The sequence below is a fragment of the Anser anser genome (genome assembly GCF_964211835.1).
Source record: "Anser anser genome assembly, chromosome: 3".
NCBI classification, from domain to species: Eukaryota; Metazoa; Chordata; class Aves; order Anseriformes; family Anatidae; genus Anser; species Anser anser.
The window spans coordinates 53881155-53902324 of record NC_139722.1 but is presented as its reverse complement, the minus strand read 5'-3'; the positions used below and the strand labels follow the sequence as shown (position 1 = coordinate 53902324).

The following is a 21170-nucleotide window of genomic DNA, read 5'->3' as shown; positions in this document are numbered from 1 at the left end:
TGTTCTTTCACATCCTTTAACTTCTCTACCCCAAAATGAATATAACCTCTTTTCTAAAATCACATTGCAAGACAACAGAGCTAGGACAGAAAAAGACGGTATCACAAAAAACTCATAGCAAAGACAGCTAAGAGAAAATGTGATTAAAAAAAAATTAAACGGCAGTGAGCTTTTGGGGACTAAATAAATCTTAGGAGGGCGCAGATCATCTTCAGCATATTTGGGGGCTGGTTTTTATCCTAAATCAGACAGCAAAAATCAACTTCACACACAGAGAAGTAATATTTTACTTGGCAAGTTGATAAATCTTGTGTTAACCTGATTACTATAATCCAGGATGAACAGGCAGGTTGAGCTGAAGCTGGTAGGTTTTCATAATATGCCATGTCACCCTGAACAGATACAGAAACATTTAAGAATTATACTCTTTCTGGATTTCTTTATCTCCTTCATGAACTGCACAGCATGCCACTGTTGATTTTTCCTATTTCTGCAGGGCCAAGTTCTATAATCTTTGTAAGGAAACACTTGCTTTTCTAGCACACACTGCAGTGATTTTCATTTTCTGTATACTGAAGTCGATCTCTTCAATATTTAATACTGAAATTTCGGGTTCATTAACTGCATTTAATAATAGCTTGTTAACAGTTTTCATTTTGTATAATTAACACTGAGTTGTACACTACCCTGAAACCTAAATCTTGATCTTTTTTGCTTGTCTGGGCTTTTTATGAATGTATATGCTAGGGTGTCATATCACAGCCAGACCACTGCATCTGTAGAGGGCTATTCTGCCTCTGACAGGAGTGAAATCTCTGTTCCCTTGCTTAAGCAATAAAGATACCAATGCCTCAAAGACACGGAACTGAGATATGGAACAGAGATTTCCCCAAGTTAAGGAGGACGTGGACATGCTGCAAAGAATGTGAGCTGCAAAGTAGGCAGAGAAATGGATGTGGATGTGCTGCAAAGGACATAAGCTGCAAAGTAGGCAGAGAAATGGACTTGCAGACAAGTTTGGATCTGAAGCTGGACTGAAGCCTTCTGTCCGTGTTCATTACTTTTTCCAGGTCAACTTAAAGATGAAAAAGCTCCAGAAGTACTATGTTCATAATACAGTATACTAACATTCAATTTCACTTCTATTAAATAGGCACAGTTTATTTAAAACTATGTAGGAGGTCATTCTTATTGTGGCAAGTGATTCCAACTGCAAGGAAACTGATGAAAAACAATGGAACTGTCAGTTGAATTGCTTTTCCCTTTTTTTTCCTTTTTTTTTTTTTTTCTTTTTTGAGCCATGTGCATTTACGTGGTCAGTTAAAGCAGTGAGTATCTCAGATGTAATGCTAGAATTGCTAGAATACCTACCCGGCTGAGCTCAGTATTAATTTAAACAGTCGTAACAGCCAAGGGATAATTGTATATAATCAAGCTTTGCAAGTAAATGAGGAGGCAGCTTATTTACAGAAACTATTCTGTTGGCAAGAAAGGAAGTATTACCAAAATGAAACTAATAGAGATCTTAGTGCCAATATTATACATAATTCAACACCCCAATTACATCACGGTTTTATGTTTTCTTGAGCTGCAGAGAGATGGAAGAGAGTCTCTTCCTTGGCCTTCATAGCCTCTTTTTGTCCTTCACCATAGCTACTACTCTTCCTTGTCAGTCTGTAATTACAATAAAAATTATAAGCATTTACAAATATCTTTCCTGGATTTTTTTATTTATTTGCTTTTCCCCTTAAACACCCCAATGCTCCTGATGCAGGGCTATTATTTGCATCCAAGGAGAAAAACAGAAGCAAACCAGGTAAATGCCTTGCTCAAGAGGCAAGGACTGATCATGGGTTAAAACTAAAGAGGCTTTGTTCTACGTTCGTATCCCTACCTTGTAATTATCCCACTGCAGCACTAGGCTTGGCAGCTAAAAATAACGTAACAAGGATACATGTGAAGCCAGTCAAAACTGCTCTTCTGCTAGAGGGGATGCTGTCCCAACATGGTTTCCTCTGCGGTTGGAAGATCCACAGCCCCAAGACCAACTCTGGGCCCTGCACATGGCAACAGAGAAGCAGCTGCCACAAAGGCATTGTTTCCAATCCAGTGGCTATTAGAAGAGAATAGAATAGTTCATTTGGAAGGGACCTACAAAGTTCATCAAGTGCAACTGTCTGCCCACTTCAGGGCTGAACAAATGTTAAAGCATATTGTCACACTGAACAATCTCCACCACAGAAATCAAGTCAAATTTTAATGTGAGTTTCTATTTACTTTAATCAGGCATGTTGCTCTTGTGGGACACACTATTCAGTTACATTAAAGCCACTGGAAAACAGACTCAGCTCACTGCTGCTCCTCAAAGCCCCTTCAAGCGTGCAGATGCTTAAATAGAGCCAGATACTTCCACAAGAGCATGCAAGAGTCAAGGCAGGGCACGCAGGCTAGTAATTCCTCCCAGCAGGCACCAAAAAGCAGCTGTGCTATTTCAGACCCAAAACCATGAGCTCCTTCCCCCAGAGACCTGAACATTTGACCTTCACCTAAGAATATTTTCTCTCTGGAAGGTACAAGAAGAGGCAGTCAAGGTGGGGAAAATTAAGGGATGTGTAGGTAAGGGGATGGATGAAGGGAATGACAGACACACAGGGGACTGAGAAATCACAGAATGGTTTGGGTTGCAAGGGGCATTAACGATCACCTGGTTTCAACCCCCTGCCATGGGCAGGGACACCTCCCACCAGACCAAAGCCCCATCCAGCCTGGCCTTGAACACCTCCAGGGATGGGGCATCCACAGCTTCTCTGGGCAACCTGTGCCAGTTCCCCACATCCCTCTGAGTAAAGAAAAAAGGGACACCTGATTTTTACATCACCAAAATGGACCACTGAAAGGATAAAAATAAGATAAAATTGCTCCCCAGCGCTGGGACAGCAAGATCTCTCCCCCAGGCCTCAGTCAGTCAATCACCAGTTCACCTAGGGGAGTTTGCCTAAGAAAATCCCCAAGAACCTGGCCCATCACTTCCCTGCAGGGAAGCCCTGGCACTGCCACAGACAGAGAAGGATGAAAGAAAGTGCTCAAGACTTTTGCAAGATACAAGGCAACTGAAGACCAGATTTGATTTAGTTTTACCTCTACTTTGGTAGGGGGAGAGGTAACAGCTCCAAAGCCATAACTAGTGGGGTCAAAGATAGTGAATTTGCCATAGTTGAGATGAAATAGAGCTATTTTTCCAGTCATAGTTTAACTACCAACAGTAGTATCTGATGCTCCCCCAGCACTGAAGTTTCAAAAACAGAACAGGCCAATAGTATGTCCCTATAGTCCTGTAAATAGTATATACCTGTGCCTGAAGAGTGGGAATAAAGCACTCACCCAAATCAGGATATACAACATGCGTTTGTGTACTCAAATGTATATGTATCCAGGTAGTGTTCATTAAGAAAGATTATCTTGAATCGTACTGATCCTTTTACTTAAGGCTAAGAGAGCATATTGTTCATTTGGTAAATTATCCCTTTAGAACTCGTTTCTCCTTGTGTTGTCCCCCCCCCCAAAGAAAAGCAATATTAAAGGTATGAGAGGCTTTAATACTTTCAAGAAAAACACAGACTCAGACTTCTAGACAGATTTCATAACCATTTTATTAATGCACAGAAGAAATTAAGATTCCCTTTCACACTAACAGGGCTTTAGCCTACAGGAAGGCTTTTAAGAATAATTTCTGCTCCCCACTTCAGATTTCTGGCATCATCGTTACATAGTAAACAGCCCCCATTTCTCTCCCATTACCTATGCAAACAGGCTAGCACAGAGCACGGTCTTGCTGTAGCTGGTTTTCATTTCTGCCATCATTATATAAACAGACACAAAAAGCACAGTAATTCCCAGTTGTTCTTATTTGAGGCACAAAGAACTGCAAAGCATAGGCATCAGTTGTTTGGTGTAAGCTTTTGCATGAGAAAAACATCCACGCAGACCTCTCAAAGACGACGTCTGCTTCATTTCCCAGGCGTGCACGACCCCCGGTCACCCGAAGATGACAGGCACAGGGATGGCACCCACCAAATCCCTGTGCATTTCACAGTTGTTTTTCACAGAAGTTGCCTTTGTCTCCGCACAACCGCAGGCCAGCCTGCGCTGCACCCCAGAGGAGACAGACAAGGCAGAGGACGAAGCTGGACCAGCAGCACATACAGAGTTTATTCCAGCTTTTTTTCACGAGTCAAAAAATATGCATAAAAATTCCCCACCCAACCTTTTGGGCTAACACCCAACACGAAGGTGCCCAAGGGCGCCTTACAGGCCTGGGCGCTGGACGCGGGCCCTCGGCAGAGGCGACCGATCGCCATGGTAACGGGGGCACCAGGTGAGGCGCGCGGCCCGCTGCTCGGGCACAATTAATCCCCTATAACAGACCCTCTTCAGCTGGGATGGGGGAGTCTGCCCACCCTGCTCCTTCCCTCAGGGGAAAAGCTTGCTGCTGTGTTTCCTCTGTGGTTTTGGAGTGCAGCTGCATGGCGGGGGGAAGGAGGAAATGGGAAATGTTGGATATGCAGAAAAGAAAATCGGGGGTGCCATGTATTTGGGGATCCAGGTAGGAATTAATCTTAAGCATGGCTCTTCTTTCCTTTGCTGCTGCTGTGTTTTCTTCATTTGTTTTGTGAGTCTTTCATACAGAGCAGACGTCTCGCCTCCCTCAGCAGCACATCAGCATCAGCGCGTTTGCTAACGTGCTGCTGCTCCATCCACACGGCAAGCCACAGCACTTGGGAATGCTCCAGAGGTAAAGAAACAGGTCCCCCCTCCCTGACAGTTTCTTTCTATCCCACAGAAGTGTACTTAGACACAAAGAAATTAGATGAGATGGGGATTTTTGCTGTGTTGCATCTCTCTGCTCCCAACATCTGGCATTCAAACACCAGCAGAACCTGGCATGGATGCTCCTTCCCCAGCTTCCTCCTTGCTCCTTTTGAAATTAAACCATGAACTACTACATGTTACTCTGTAGCACTTTGTTTTCAAATCAGCAAGGCTTGTACTCTTACTAATAAAGAGATCTTCCCAGTCTGAATTTGATAACTCAACACTTCCATGGGACACGTGGGATTTTTTCCCCCCTATCAGTCATATATCAACCTGGACCGTATTTATTTACAAACTGTTAAAACTTTAACTGAGAGCAAGAGTGTGGCAATACTAACAGTTTGAGCTTCCCCAAAACAAGATGATCCCCAGCAAACAGTGAGCTTCAGCTACACAATAATCCAGACGACAGAGGGGAATGAAGACCTACAGAAACTCATGCATTAGGCATACACCAAAGCAGCAAGGCAGACATCACCACTGTCACTTGGTCAAACTTGTTTCCAGTACTGTTACAAAAAAATACCGGTGCTAATACCCAGATCTGTAAGAAATGGCACATGCAGTTCTTCATAGGGACAGAAATACAACTCTGACCTGAGTCACAGAAGTGAATCCAACTCAAGTTCCACTCCAGGGATCAGAAAACAGCCACCGACCACCATACACAAAACTTGCCAAGAAACTCAAGCACAACCTCGTATTTGCTAAAAAAATGTTAGATTGCGATGTCCCAATTTTTAATAGAAAGTCACGACCAAACAAGCTTCAGGCCTTGATCTGTAATTTCTATTCTCACTTTCATCCTTTTTCAATAGACTCAAAATGAAGAACTGAGTAATGGATATGTTCCCTACCTGGTCTCGTTAATCCCTTATTTCTCTTCAGGAACAGCATACCACCATACCATTTTATGCCCATTATCTTCTACAAGCCCCTTTTTCCTCCTTAGCTCTGCCTGCCAGTGCTTTCAATGCTTCAAACACAACAGCTTCACCAGCTGCCAGAGCAGGGAGGGTACTGTGCAGCGATACAGAGGAACTGCACAGCACCTTTCCACAGTAATACTGACAAGCAAAGCTGTAACAGTGTGCTAGGAGAAAGGGTGAGTAATGAAGAAACACTTGCAGCGAACCATCTTGTGTGTCAGTGCAATCTGTACACCCAGACAGAACACTGCTGAGACTGCTCCCAGAGGTGACCAAACTGGTGGATGTTTTGTTCTTAAGAAATTCTTCCTGTAACTTAGATCGTGGGACCGCTGATCAGAGCACTCCTCCAGAGGCACAGCTTTTTGGAGAGAAAGCACATGGCTGCTGGCTCTAGGGAGCAACAGAAGAGAAACAGAGAGGCCAAGGAGTGACAATAGGCCTCCTAAGTCACATCAGCCAAACAAAAATAGCTATTCACAGTGCACAGTGTACGAGAGTGCTGTAATACGGTGCATGCCATCACAGTAAACGGGATAAACCCCTTCAGCAGCCACTGATCAATTGCTATTTTTTCTAATCAGCAGCAGGAGAGAAATTACTGCATACATTTCCAGAGAGACAGAGGTGAGTCATAGAGCCCACAGCAGCCCTGCCACAAATGAGATATAATGATTTTAGACCTGCTGAAAACACACCTGTATTTCAGTTACCATGAAAAATAATATCAGGAATAAGGCTCCCTTTTCATCTTCTGGCAATGGGGAAACGTACCAAAAATTTACATTAAGTTTGTGCATAAACGCTCATCCTCACTGAAATCAGCCCAGCCTAAAAAAATATAATAGAAGGCGTAGCAAGGACTGCTGACCAGACATCTCCATTTAGTGCTGTGCCACACCTCTCACACCACCTCTAACAGCACCACACAACAGCAACTGCTTGCAGGCTAACAGCACATCTTGTTTTCCCAGCTCCATCCAGGTTCATGCCACTAGATGTCAGGCCTTGTTCTTTATCCTGTCTTTGGGTACAGACAACACAGCTTTCTCCCGGTTTGAGTGAGAAATGGGCTACAGCTGACTGTTTACCAATTGTTGATACCTACCAAGTCTCACCTGGGGTGATGACCGCTTTTCTCAGGAGCAGAGGGCAGCTTCTCATCAACACAAGGGCTGTGATAAGGGAGAAGGCAGGACAGCATGGGCAGCGGGAAGCTAAGGACCCTGGCAGCAAGCATTTAATCCAGGCATAGTAGTACAATACAGATGAGCCCAATTAAAGGATGGTGACCATAGAAAGTGCTATTTTCCCTTCCTTCTTTCCAGTTTGTCTTTTCTCCAATCCCTGTTTCCCCTATTTCCTGTTCCTCTCTCTTCTCCTGCTCACAGTCTTCTTTTTTATCAGTCCAGGCACTAGTCTTGTCAGAAGTTAATTAAGGACCCAGCTTTTAGGGCTTTTTGTTTGTTTGCCTGTTTTAAAGACCTAATCTTTTTTAGCCATGCTAATTCTCTGTCATGCCTGTGGGTTGGATCCATGCACTGTGAGCTGTGACAGGAGCCAGGTCTGACAGAGCAAAAGCAGAAGCAGCTGGGCAGGAGCAGGGAGGAGACAGAAATGAGTCCTCCCTGTGGCAGTCAATGAAACTGTGACTTAAGAGCAAGCTCATTCCTCTGTCTGAGCTCATGTTACCTTATCCTGTCCTGTAAAAGGCTGACAGGGTGAATCTTCACATCTGGTAACTCACCACCCCCTCCTAACTACTTCTAAGTATTTGCTCGGGGGTGCCTGATCAGGAAAGGAGGCGGTTTCCTTCCCCTGGCCCAGCTTTTTACAGTCTCCTACAAAACCAAATCAGTATCTGTGTGTGCACATACATTGATCACATACATCATAAGCATCCCAAACAATAGTGGCAAGATGCAGTTCTCAGGAATTATTGCAGGTCCATCTCCATCACGAGGCTCTGCTCACTCCCCCTGTCAGCAGGGTTTCACAACCAGCGTGACACGCAGCATGGCAAGCTTCTGCTGGGATCAGCTCTTCACCAAACGATCTCTCTTATGCTGCCATACGCACACCTCCAAAGAAACCAGCGTAACACATCTCCGGAAGCAGGAAAGAAAGTTAGCTCACTAGCTCCTGTCACACCTTCAAACCCCTGTGATGGCAGCGTCATCAGAGTTTAATCTAACCCTATGCTGAGTCCGTTTTGCCCATGTTTGATTTTGTGATCTCCCTGTCCTTATCCCCTGAGCCCTTTTCCATTGTATTTTCTCCCCCTTTTCCTTTGAGAAGGGGGAGTGAGAGAGCAGTTGTGGTGGAGTTCAGCTGCCCAGCAGGGTGAAACCACCGCACTAGCCCATGTGTTTGTAGCCACGCAAACAACTGCACACAGAGACGATCCATCCAGAAAAGCAAACCACCACCACCAAGCTTATTTCCACTTTTTTCCCCATCTGGATCAGATCACCAACCCGATTCTCCATGCAAACTGCTCCAACAGCATTACTAAGCAGTAAGAGGCAGGGGAGGAGAGCGAGACCAAGCAGCCGGCAGTGGGGCAAGGAGTGGTTGCGCTACCTGCCACAGCAACCCTCGGCAGCCGTAGCCTCAGCCCAGACCAAGGCCAGGGCTCTCTGGAGACCTCCCTTGGTCCTCTGTCAGGAGGTAGCTCACCAATATCAGCTGCCTTTGGGAAGATGTCACCCCATTGCCTCCCAAAGCCTACGTGAACCACACGCATTGGCCATGTTGTTTTCTGGCCAAAGCTTGCCCATAAAGTTTCAGAAACACTAGAGGAACTGCAGCCCAGCTGCTTCCGAGTGCTACTGAGCACTTACACTGTATTTTATAGTGCTGTATAGCATTTTACAAGCATTAAATAATCAACAACTCTTCCAGGTAGTTAAGTTTAATTATCTCATTTTACAGATTCTGAACCAGACCCAGAGAGGTTAAGAGATTTGCCCAAGGCCAAAAAAACAATTGATGTCCAATCCTGGACAGTAAATCAGCAGCTGCTGTATGTAACTTCTCCCTGAGCCTTTCAGAAGACAGGATTTCCCCTCATTGCCTGCTGCAATACAAGCTTTTCCTGAAAGCAGAAAAGGCAAAAGCCCACCCCTCCCTGCCCATCAGTGCACAGGGTTGGTTGAACTGCTTTCTTCCACCAACTGTCCTGTACCTTTTAGTCAAGCACAGTCAAAAAGATGCAGATCATTACACTCCAGCTACAGCAGCAACAGTGAGTGCAGATCACAAAGTGGTCAGATTAACAGCAGATACAGCAACTCCTGCTAGAAAATAACAAAGGCTGGCTGGAGGAGAGTTAGTTTTAAGGAGCTTCACCTTACAGACCACTGGGTGAAAGTTCTCTCTATAACTCTGTCAGCTGTTGGAGATTCCTCCACAAACATTTCGTGAGCGTCTCCAGACTGGATTTGAAGGCTGGCCTGAGGTCAACTGATCTCCTTAATTCTCTTCCCTAGAGTTACAGAACATTTCCAGCTCATCCAAATGAAGGAAGGATGATACATCCAAGTACCACCATAACTGCAATGGTAACACATGACCATATTAGACCAGCCTGCCTCCCTAAAGTCAGTTCTGTGTACGGGTGTGTACTTCACACTGCTAGGCTTCAGCAGGTTGCATCTAAGAGTGGTGCTCTGGAAACAGGCAAACAAGCAATATTCCTTCCCTTCTTGCCTCGCATCAGTTATCCATTTAATCCAGTCTTTGCAGAAGTGCATGTTATTGCTTCCTAAACAAACACCACTGCTCCTGAAAGATAAATGCACACATGGCTGCTTCTCAAAGAAAAACATGCAAATATAGGATACTTTACAGGCGACTGAGTTGTAAGTTAAATTTATACCTTGTTTTCTCTCCTGCTTTGGACCCACTATGCAGGAAGGCAGCCAAAATGTGTCTTAAAGATTGGGTCTGGTCTCACAGCCCTAACCTTGCAAACATGTTAAGTTGCTGAACAGTCCCTTTGACCAGAGTATGGTCATGACTTTGTTGTTGCTTGACATTTGGTATTTTGCTAAAATAGAGCCCAGAAACATGTGAAAAGATATAACAAATTGTTAAAGGATGAAGAAAAAACAACAAATTTGAAACTGTAAGATAGTTTGTATACTTCAAAATAAATTGCAGCTAAATACTCTGAAGTGTAACAGTATTTTGGATGTAGTAAGACCATTCACAAATATTAAAAGTGGTATTGATTCTGTGCGCTCACGTCTCAATACATCTATAGGTTGTAAATGTATAGGAATAAATGTAATAAATTAATCTACCTGATTAATAATAAGTTCTATAAACATGGTAACATTTACCAAATCCATAAGCATGAACATTTTCACACATCAAATTTAACAAAAACTTTTCTATGAGATAGAACATGCTAGAATTTATTTATTTGTAACAGATGTTAAACTGGGCAACTTTTGTAGTTTGTCTTAAAAGATCTCACATGCAGACACAGAACCCTTTATCCAAGTGAATTATTAAGGAATTACTTGATGTCTTAAACTTAAGTAACCTGTTTAGAACAGGAGAAACTTTGAATCCCAGATATTTTGCTTGGTTAATGGAGATGCAGCATAACTCTTGCACTTCTAGCAACCCTCCAACTACTGCATTGCACTGCCCCTCACCCTGATCAGTCTGCCTAACTGCTCAAGTACATTCCACCAGTTGACAGTTACTCTGTCACCTTTTTGTTTAAATGACAGAAAACCTGAATTTGCCTTTTCAATACCAGTAGCCAGTACTTTCATACACATACTAAAACCAGCACACCACCTTGTCCCTCTGCTTCTAGACTAAGTCCTCTAAACAGCTATTGACATTTACATTCTACTGAATCTCTTCAAAGACATGACCACCCCCCTGCAAAGCAGACCCAAAAAACCACTGAAGTATACTGTCAAAAAAAGTGCTGGTGAGTGCTAAGTCAAAGCAAAGCAGCCTTGGTAGAAGAACCTGAAAAGGAGGCAACAGCCCAAGATATCCAGGACCACACACAGGTGTCGCCCACTATGGAAGTAACTGGGCCTCACTTCTTCAAATACAAATTCCAGAAAAACAGCCCTTTTTCTACAAAGCACCCCTAGCAGTGTGTGTCAGGTATCCCAAATTTGACTGGAAGTTTCCTGTGTAGCTCAGGTAGATCGAGCAGGAAAAGAAGACACTCCAATCAGATCTGTTGTACCTGCCATTACTGAAGAGTTAATTCCCTGGAGACAGAGAGACTGAAACTTCTTGCAGAAGGATGAGCTATCAAGCAGCCAATCTGAAAATGCAGAAGAGAGGTCTACCTGTGACCATCATGTCCCATGGCACAATACAACTGCACAGGAAAACTTGTGCTACTTCGTGGGTGCTGGCTTTTTCCCTACCAAGTTAGATGAAGCTTGGAAATATTTTCTGCTTGACAGTATTAATCCTCATTTCCAGCCTGATGAAAATTATATCTACAATATTAAAGTTTTATTTCCTTCAAGTATCAAATCCCATAACCGTTAAAATATTTTCCAGCTCCCTGCTCAGCTCATCCCAACCTACGCGCTTTTTGCTGTCCTTGCTCACTTTCAGTCTACCTGGAACAGCCCCTAAAGGCCTGAATATACCGGCAGCGGGGAGCTAAAAAAACATCATCAAATGTATTTTGTGTCTGTAGCAGAAAGAGAAAAAGAGAGAAGCAACAGGAAAGAAACACCTGCTCTGTTTCGTTATGGCTCTCAGCTTCTAGTAAGAAGAGATTTCAGAAAGTAAATAGTCCCATGGTTCTGGGAGCCACATCCAGAAGATGATAGAGATATTTAATCTCCTTAAAATATCTGGACTTAGAATAATCACAGCATAACTAATTCAATGTTATTAAGTATTTTCCAGCATTTATCTCATCATCATGGGACAGGTGGAAAAGCACAGAGCCATGCAAAAGAATACTGCATCCTGGGACAGCTGCAGTGGCACCTAGGTGGACAACCTAAGTGGATCAAAATCTGGGTAAACAACAGAAAGCAAAGGGTCAGGTACAGCTTATGCCTTACCCCTCCCGGAAAATTAGGCTCCTACCCGTCAGTGACTAACCTCACGCCTCCCCTGTCTGTGATTCACAACCTCGAAGGTACTCTTGGTGTTAGACATCCATCCATCTCCTTTCTTCAAAAAAAGGCAGAGATGTCTCCCTCACTTTTACCTTGTAGCCACAGCATTCCTTCGGCCCACGAACTTCTTTGGCTGAAAGGACTTGAGCTAGCAGCTCCCAGCCTAGTAGTACATTAAGAATTAGGATTTTAGCTATTAGGCTAGAGAGATACAGGAGCTCACTGCTGAAACTCTTCCTCTGAGATGAACTGAATAAAGAGGCATGAGAGCAGGAAGCACAAGCCAGGTACCTATCCCCCCACCCCATCAGCAGCTTCACATCAAAATATGTGCCAGGTGAGACAAAGTAATGAGAATGAACATGGCACAGAGATGGCACCATTTTAAAACCAACGCAGCCTCATAAGATACGGTAAAGCACATTTCTGGACACGCATGCAACATTTTCTTTGATAAATGAACACTAGAGAGAGTCAAGTATGCTAATAGCTGTCACTATAAATATTTCAGATTTCAGTTTTGTTCTGTATTCAGCTAATACTGCTTTACAGGTCACAATTAACACTAGGGCTCCGGAGGTGATATTTATGGTCTTGCTGCTGGACATAAATTACCTCATTTATCTGTATTGGTGATGCAGCAATCTGCTTCACGTATGGTGTGCTTTTGTAAATGAACACCTTGAAGCCTGAAATACCCTGGGAGATGAGCTAGGCAAAAAAGCATCTTCAGCTTCCAAACTTCTAAACTTCAAAACTTCTCCCATTTTGTACTAGGACAAGACCAAGGCTTTCATCCCAAGAGAACCTGAGAGTGCAGGCATCCACGGCAGCCCTCAGGGATGTGGCAAAGCAGAGTTAAACCTGATCTCCTATGTAAGTAGTCCCATCACCAGATTACTGTGAAGTCTTGCCCGCTTTCTATCCAAAAAATCTAGTCTGGACAACAGAAGCTTTCCTGAACACGCAGTCTTGAGAAAATCTCATCCTTCTTGCCCAGGTTTTGACTCATCTACATTTTCTGACATGAAAAAAAAAAAAGTTATAGCAAAAGAGAGGATTCCCAATCCAGCTCTTAAGCCCCTGTGCACCACCACACTCTGTCTCAACTCAGACCTATCTGAAGCTGGAGCACAGCCTCCTGCATCTCTACAGGAAAAGGGAGAGTAAATAACTGACCAGCGCAGCAATAAGGCACTGAAATTAAGGACTGAAACGACTGCACCTGCTACAAATGGAAGGTTGGCTTAGTAAGTGCCAGTTTTTCACAGTGGTATCAACTTGATGTCATTTTTTGATGGATCTTTATGGTGAGATCTAGTGTCATCTACCCAGTGTAGGAAATCATTTGGCTGACTCTGTGCGTGTACCTTGACACGTCTCAGAAAGCACCCACTGTCCCTGCAGATGTACAGCACAGTGCTGCTGCACAGGCCCTCTTGCAGAGCACAGAGGCTGTGGGCAACGTCCCCTCCATCTCCTGCCCTTCAGTACAAACCACACTAGGGAGGATGTGATGCATGCAAGTCAAACCGTCTACTTAAGTCTTTTGGTGCCTCTGAGAAAAAAGATGGGAAGGGAATATGTATTGAAGCAATGGTTTCTTAAAGCATGAGAGAAACCAAGTCAAAGAAAGCTGAAACGCAAGCCTCAAAACCGGCATGTTTTCAGAAAAAAATCCCTTAGAGACAGATGACAGACATAAATAAGCAGAGACAGGTAGATTAGGTGGTTCACAACGTGAATTTCACAACCACCAACACTTACACACTTTACAGTCATAGCAATTTATGAGTCCCCACACAGCTGTTCTCGCAACAAGTGATTTCAGCTGAGTTCAAGCTCAGCTCACAAGCCTTTGAGCATGGGTTGTCTCGCTGTTGGGTTTGGGGGTGACTTTTGCTGTTTCTTACACTCAAGCTTCTTCAGTAAGTTCATTTTCCTAAGCTTTCTTGGTAATTAGCCCTAATCAGTATTCAAGTGCTGATTTGTAACGCTATCTGCTGACTTAAAGGAAGGGAACACCTCAGTAATAGCCCCAGTGTTTCCCTCTGCCTGCAGAAACAGCAGCGATAAGGACAGAGACTCCAGCCATCTCAAAGGAGAGGGAGCCACAAAGAGCCCTTCTGATCACTGCTGGCATCTGGCCTTCCCCTCATTAGCACATTAAAGCTGCTCTGTCCATCCCATAAGAGCCACTCTGTCCATTCCTCCAGCTTCCTCTATGGAGCCATTTACAGCGCTGCTCTTTTGAAACCCCCCTGGTTCAAGAGGCAGTAACCCCTTCCCAAAGCCTGCGGTACCGCCAGTGTCAGAAATTCCCACTTACCAACAGGCACCCAGTAAGTACAGGCCTTCTGAATGCCGGAGGTAGACAGATGAAACCCACGTACTTAGCCTTGCCAAGTCGAACGTCCTAGGAAAAGTCTCTTCCCAATCATCATGTGGGCTTTTGATTTTAGATGACAGCGCACTCACCGTATTCAATCCCCACACTTCAAACAATTCCCGTTTCAGACCGGGACTGACAAGGCTTGCATCTCGCAAGGTACAAATTCCCAGGAACAAAAGAAAGGCGGTGGGAACAAAGCTGTGGGACATTAATTCTGAAACCTGGTACGAAATCATGCTCAGACACTTTGAAACTGTACTTGAACAGACTTCCAGCACCTGTTACAGCAGCAACATGAAAGCGTTATCTCATCTTCATTCCTAAATCAAAGCATTTTAAAAGTGTGCTATGGCATGCCAATAAGTGTGCATTCACTGAAGTAAGTTGTTTGGAGGGGGTGAGGAAAAGCATCTTTTCCTCCCTTTATACAGGTATTGCCCTTTTGCACCCAAATTATTGGGATCATAGCTAATCCACAGAGGTCTATTGCTTTCAAAATGGTGATTACAAATAAACTAATGAGAAAAGGAAACACTGGACATTTTTTTATTGCTTGAATTTTATACTGCTCTGCTCTGAAAGGGTGCTTTCCAAAGGCAGATATGACCTCCCACTCCCCCCACCAAAAAGAATAAAATTAACTGGTACAAGAATGCCAACCTAGTTGCTTTATCTACGCTCTGAACTCATTTTCTTTGACTTACTTTGAAATGGTATAAATATTTTTACCTAAAAGGAGAGCTACAGCTGTTTGAATTGGGCTCAGATTCATTCTTCTACAGCTACTGTTATTCTGGGTAGACTTTGAGAAGTTATTGCTACTTTATAAAAGCAAAAGTCTCCAAGGAAGCCAATCCTTTTGTTTTGAAGAAGAAAGCAAAGTAACTGAAGGTTATGAATAGTCACTCTTTCTGGGATTCCAGAAGTGATATATTTGATCTTTGACTTGCTTTTCATTAAGGAAAAAATGCCATAAATTATTTGGTTTGTTTGCCTCTCTGATCAGTCAACTGAAAGATGTTACTGCTTTAGGGCAATGAAATATGTTGCCTCAATTTCTTTTTTTTTCAGTACATAAACTCCCTCTATCAGATTTACTATGTGGGTATGCATTATTAGAAGGAAAAAAATCACTGGGTTATAGCTTTTGAAATTCGCAATGTAATTTAAACAGCTCTCATCTCTGAAGAGTTAGCAGCCTTACACGCAGTTCAAGTTCAAAGTTAGTCAGCTAGTGGGCCAAATTCTTCCTCAGCTCCCTTACAAGGGATGAATTGGGCCCATAACATACTAAAAAGGCAAAATTTTACTCAGACTGTACCTGAACAGCTGGGCTTTCTGATGAGAAGAATCAAATGGTACCTAAATTGCTTTTATTCATTGCATTTTCTTCATTTTGGCAATAAAATAAATCATTCCCTAGCTTAATGAATTGTGTTTATTAACAGCAGTATTTTTTCTTCCTTCTTTTAAGAAAGGTAGTGGTAATTAGACCTACAGTGGTTTTATTGCCAAGGCTGAAATTTATCTGATAAAGTGAATAAGTGGGCAGAGAAGTAGCGGGAGACTCACGCTGCTCCAGGGAAAGCTTTCACCATTCATGAGAGCAGAGAACATAGCCACAAAGCTATGGAAAGGATGGCATAGGACTGAGTGCCTGAAATTACACCTGCTCCACTTCCTGATAGCAAGTTGACTATGTCTCTAATATTCTGATATGATTTTTAGGAAACTTTTGAAAACTGCGAAGTCCCATTTACAAATAGCAAAAAAAAAAAGTACACAAAGACATCCTTGCAATAACAAGATAAGCCATGGCTAGATTTTATCGCAACTATTCCTTGCAAATAGGCAAGGCAAGCCCAGGAAAATGTACATGCCATCCAGCTTTCTAGAAAAGTCCTCAGCAGGGAAAGCAGCACAATAACGGGGACGTTAGACGTGACTTTGGAGACCTGAGATCATTGACTTGGCTGTAGTATTTTCTGTTTCCCAGAGCAGTCCTATTTACTTAGATTCAATATATTTGACATAGTGTCTAGAGGTTCTCACTCATTTTTCTTGCAAGAACTTCATTTTCACTCTTTGTCCTGTTGTGCAGGACTACAAAGATCCTGTCCACGTATAAGCAGCTAACCCATTTTTTGGCTTACTTTTAGATAAATAATTTGCAAGAATCCCCCCAAGAAGACCATTTAGCAACCTACTCCCCCCACGATTCAGCTATGTTTATGCTCCATCCAATTCCCCTCTGGTGATAACCAGCCTTTCCAACGCGAGATTGGCTTGTAAATTAGTTCAAAGGGCTTCTGGGAACACAGGGAATGTCTTTCTGAAGGAAGGGAGACAAGCCACCACGTGGTGCTGGAACACGGGCAGACAGAACAAGCTGAGATCCACCACCAGCGCTCTCCAAAATGCACAAGTGCCGGAGAGGTGGCACAGAAAGTCACCGAACTCTAACCAGGATGGTTTTCACCTTTCTGCTTTGCTTCCTGCTAGAGGTGGGAGGCAACGTGGAGCAGGTGAGTCACCTCTTATGGAGTGGTCTTCTACAAGCAGACAGAGTTGGTGGAGTCCAATTCTGGCTTCCCAGAGGCTGGGGGAAGCAAACAAGCACTCAAGCAGCCAACATAATTCTTTCCCTCACCTGCGCTATACCAGGGCAAGGTCAGCCAGGGACAGCCACAGAGCAAATGCCACAAAATAGGTATAGGGCAGGGCCCCGCAGCTGGGCTTCATGGACCATAGGTGTGAGTCATGGGTCCAAGGACATATTTTCAGTATGTAATCACCACGTTTCCCCTTAATGGACATTCAGTCATCCTCTCAGACTTCAAGGATAACAGCTTGCTCAGAATACAGCAGGTCCTTTTTACTGTTACCGTCAGCTCAGAACTGGTATCCAAACTGTTCCAGTAAACCCCACAGCTTCGTTGGCATCTCCAGCCCTCTTTGATTCTGACCCTTCGGTTTTGTGTTTTACTTTGTTTTTCTGTCATGGCCAACTTTTCAGAGTGCAGCGTTTGCTCTGATCACCGAATTACGTCTTTGAAGCCAACCATCTCTGCTTTCAGCACATTGCTTCTCTCTCAAACACCTCTGAGGGGTTCCTCCAGGTTTTGGAATCCACTGAGCGAACAGGGAGGAGAGGTTGGAAGGTGAAGCTGAAATAAGTTTTCATAGCTTGTAAAGCAATTTTAAGAGAAGCCTTGGCAGGCAGTTCAGGAATCACCAAGTGCCTGGGTGACTGAACTGCTACTACATATAAAGTGAGAGAGAAACGATGCTCAGTTCCTGCCAGTGTCTGCCCCATTCTCCTGCTATGTTTCCGCTCTGACCGTACCAGTTGCAGACAGGTTTTCAGCAACCCCAGCTGCTGTCAACCTGTTATTCCTGTTATTTCATCTGTCTGTCTGTCCCAGGAACTCCCACTTCGGCAAAAAAAAAAAAAAAAAGAAGCTCAGCTGAATGAGTCTATCAGTAACCTTTCACAAACAGGTCTCAATCAAATGGTGCACACAAAGTAAAGGCAGCACAGAGACAGTACTACACTTCTCCAGCAGAAACACTAATTACAGAAGCCAATACTTGGGCTCCCATTTAGAAACATAAAATCACAAAATGGTTTGGGTTGGAAGGGGCCTTAAAGCTCACCCAGTCCCAACCCCCTGCCATAAGCAGGGTTGTCCCCCACCAGACCAGGTTGCCCAAAGCCCCATCCAGCCTGGCCTCGAACACCTCCAGGGATGGGGCACCCACAGCTTCTCTGGGCAACCTGTGCCAGGGCCTCACCACCCTCCAATTAAAGAATTTCTTCCATACATCTAATCTAAACCTCCCCTCTTTCAGTTTAAAACCATTACCCCTTGTCCTGTCACTACACACCCTGATAAACTTCTTTGAGTGTATTGCACAAATATCTCTTCCTTTCCCCTTACACATTTGCATGGTATTGTTTTCATAGAAGATGAAAATATAAACACTGTGTCAGGTTTCCTTTCACTGTACCAACAGAACTACTATGTGAAAGCCACAGTAATACACAGGGCAGAGTCCTTAGTTCCTATGTAAATTTGAAGGAAACCTCACTTGGGCAAAACCTCCCTTGATACAGACTTGGGGATGGGCTAAGGATTCTCTGAAACAAAGAAAAGTCTGCCTTAATATTCCACAATAGCAAGTTTTCTACTTCCATAAATCAGGTAAATTTGGCAAAAAATGTCACTATTTCAGGTCTGAGATAGGGAAATGAGCATGCTGGTAAAAATGTGGCTGGGCAGCAGCCACTTTTCATTGGGGTTCTCCTCGGCGTGATGGGAGGTCTAGATTGTGAATAGGAACAGAAATTCGAACTTCACCACAGCCAATTTCTGTCCTTTTCTCCTTCCACAAAACTCTAGATATCATCATTTTAATCACATATATGTACCAACAAATACTGATTTGACTCTTGATATATGGCCAAGAGTCATATATAAATATAGGCACAATAACTCCTTTAACTCCTTGCTTTAATCCAGCCCTCCCCAGCCATGAGGATTGCAGCCGCTGGGATGGCTCCCCAGGGATCGCTGTGACTGCCCTTGGACACGGCTACCTATTGCTTCTCTACTGGATCCCCTCTCCACATCTTCATACATCTCCTGCCGCCCTTGTCTTACTTCAGGGCTGACAGACACCCCGGGTACGACTGAGTGGAAGGAGAATGGGATTCTGCAAGGACTTCCAGCACGGCACAGGCATTTGGGCTGAGGAATGAAGGGGATTCTACTACACCGGGAGTTGCAAACGCACACATCTGAGAAAACGTGTAATTGAGTTTGTCTGAGCTGAAGCAGTTCCTAGTTGTTTCAACTATTTTTCAACCCTTCGCATGCTCAGTTAACAAAGGATAAAGATTTCCTCCCCTACCGATGCTTCTGAGATCATCCTAGAGTGCTAACAGGTAATGAATTGCATATAATAGCAACGGTCTGCCAGCAATCAAACGAATACCTTCAGGTATTTGGAACAGAGATAGAAACGATGATAGTTTCCTAATGTTTTAAAGCCTGAAAGAGTCAAGGAGCTTCACTTCCGAAGCTAGTACACCCAGGTGGAAGAGCAGACGCTTTTTCTTAGTAGCTCCTCCGTACCGCGTGCATCCAAAACTAGAGAGGTTGCAAAGATGTCGACACCGGCGCGCACCATCCCAGCGGTGCTCACCGGCAAAAGTCACCGGGCAAAAGCGGTGGCTTCAGCTGGAGCCCGGAGCGGCTTCGGCTGGCTTTTCGGGCAGGAGCTCGGGGGCTCCTTCTGGAGAAGCGCAACCGGTTAGGCTGCGGTGAAAACCCCAGCCCTGGCCAAACGCCGCGCGCAAGAACCAAGCCGCACAGCGGCGAGCACAAAGCCCGGCGGCACGCCGAGGCTCCCTGCCTGCCGTCGTACGGCCGGGGCACCCCCCTGCCGCCGGCCCCCCGCCCCGCCGCCCCCGCCGCTCCAGCGGCGCCTCCGCGCCCGCAGCCGGGACCACCGGCGGGGGCTCCCCGCTCCTGCCGCCTCGCCCCCCGGCGGCGCAGGCTGGTGAGAAGCCGGGCAACAAAACCAGCGGCCGGGGAGGCTCGGGGAGGCTGGGCTGCCACCGGGGCTCGCCCCGCAACTTGTGGGCGACCTCCCCGGGCTGCGGCTCGGGGCTCGGCGGCCCCACTCGCCTCACCTGTTCAGCACTTTCCTGATCCTCTGGCGCACGCTGGAGGAGGAGGAGGCGGAGATGCCGCCCCTGCCGCCGCCTCCTCCGTCGGCCGGCAGGTTCTCGATGGTGGCCACGACATGGTTGGGCTGCGGCGGGGGGCGCGGCGGCGGCGGCGGCTGCGGCGGCGGCGGGTGGCGGTGGTGGCGGTGGCGCTCCGGGGACAGCATCGCGGCGGGGCTGCGCCTCAGCGGCCGGCGGGGCGCATCCCGGCGGCACCGGGGAGGGAGGAGACGGGGATGGAGGAGAGCGGGGAGGGAGGCGGGGAGGAGAGGAGGGAGGAGAGGGAGGGCGCTGCTGCCGCCGCCGGTGGCTCCGGACCCTCGCCCGCTCCTCCCTCACTGGGCTGCCATGCAGCGAGGGGCGGGCTGCCGCCGCCAGCCAGTGCCGCGCACGGGGTACCAAGTGGCGGCACTTGGCGACCCCCCCCCCCTTCTCCTCCTCCTCCTCCTCCTGCCGCCGCCGCTCGCCCCCTTTGTTCCCCGCCCGCCGCGGCGGAGCCCCCGGGGCCGTGGGTGGCGGCGCCCGCCCCTGCGCTGCGCCACCGGGGCCGCCAGGGGGCGACGGCGGCAGCGCCGCCACCCCCGGTACCGGCGGCGCCCAGCCCCGGGGGGCACCGGCAGCCGGGACCCCGCGGGCCCGGCCCCTGTCTGCAGGCACCCCTCCCTTTGCCAGAAGCAGTTTTTAACACCTCGTTTTACGCCGGGTTCCTCGGCGGCCCCGGTCTAACAGGTCCGCAGGGGAGGCCCGCCGGAGCGCGGTGCCGTACCCGAGGAACGCTTCTGAAGGTGGGGATCGCTCGCTCCAAATCCTCCGAAGTTCGTTCTCGGCCCTGGGCAGAAAGCCAGCCATCTTCAGCACCGCGGTTTAAGCAGATTAGGCTACTGAGAGATTCTCCTCTCTCCTGTCCCCACCCCCCGCATGTTTCCCTAAGTGGGGGGAAGATAAGGTTGGCGCTGCCTGACAGCCCCTGGAAGGGACAGAGTCCCAAAAACCTGCCCATCTCCACCAGCCAAAGCACCCGCGGGATGCCACGAGCTGCAGCCTCAGTCACCCCGTATCACCCTCTCCAGCTCCCCTAGCACGTACCCATAAACGTTTTCGTCCCTACTGTTGAGCCG

The 21170-nt window shown here is 46.1% G+C and overlaps 1 protein-coding gene across 1 annotated transcript in view; it reads right to left on the bottom strand.

Moving 5' to 3' along the window:
• Nucleotides 1-20538, bottom strand: part of SLC35F1 (solute carrier family 35 member F1) — a 247681-nt gene extending 227143 nt beyond the window's left edge. The window contains exon 1 of the mRNA XM_083828752.1: nt 20017-20538. Coding sequence (XP_083684878.1) covers nt 20017-20219 — 203 coding nt within the window. The 5' untranslated portion in view covers nt 20220-20538. The remainder of the gene's footprint in view (nt 1-20016) is intronic.
• Between the last annotated feature and the right edge of the window lie 632 nt (nt 20539-21170).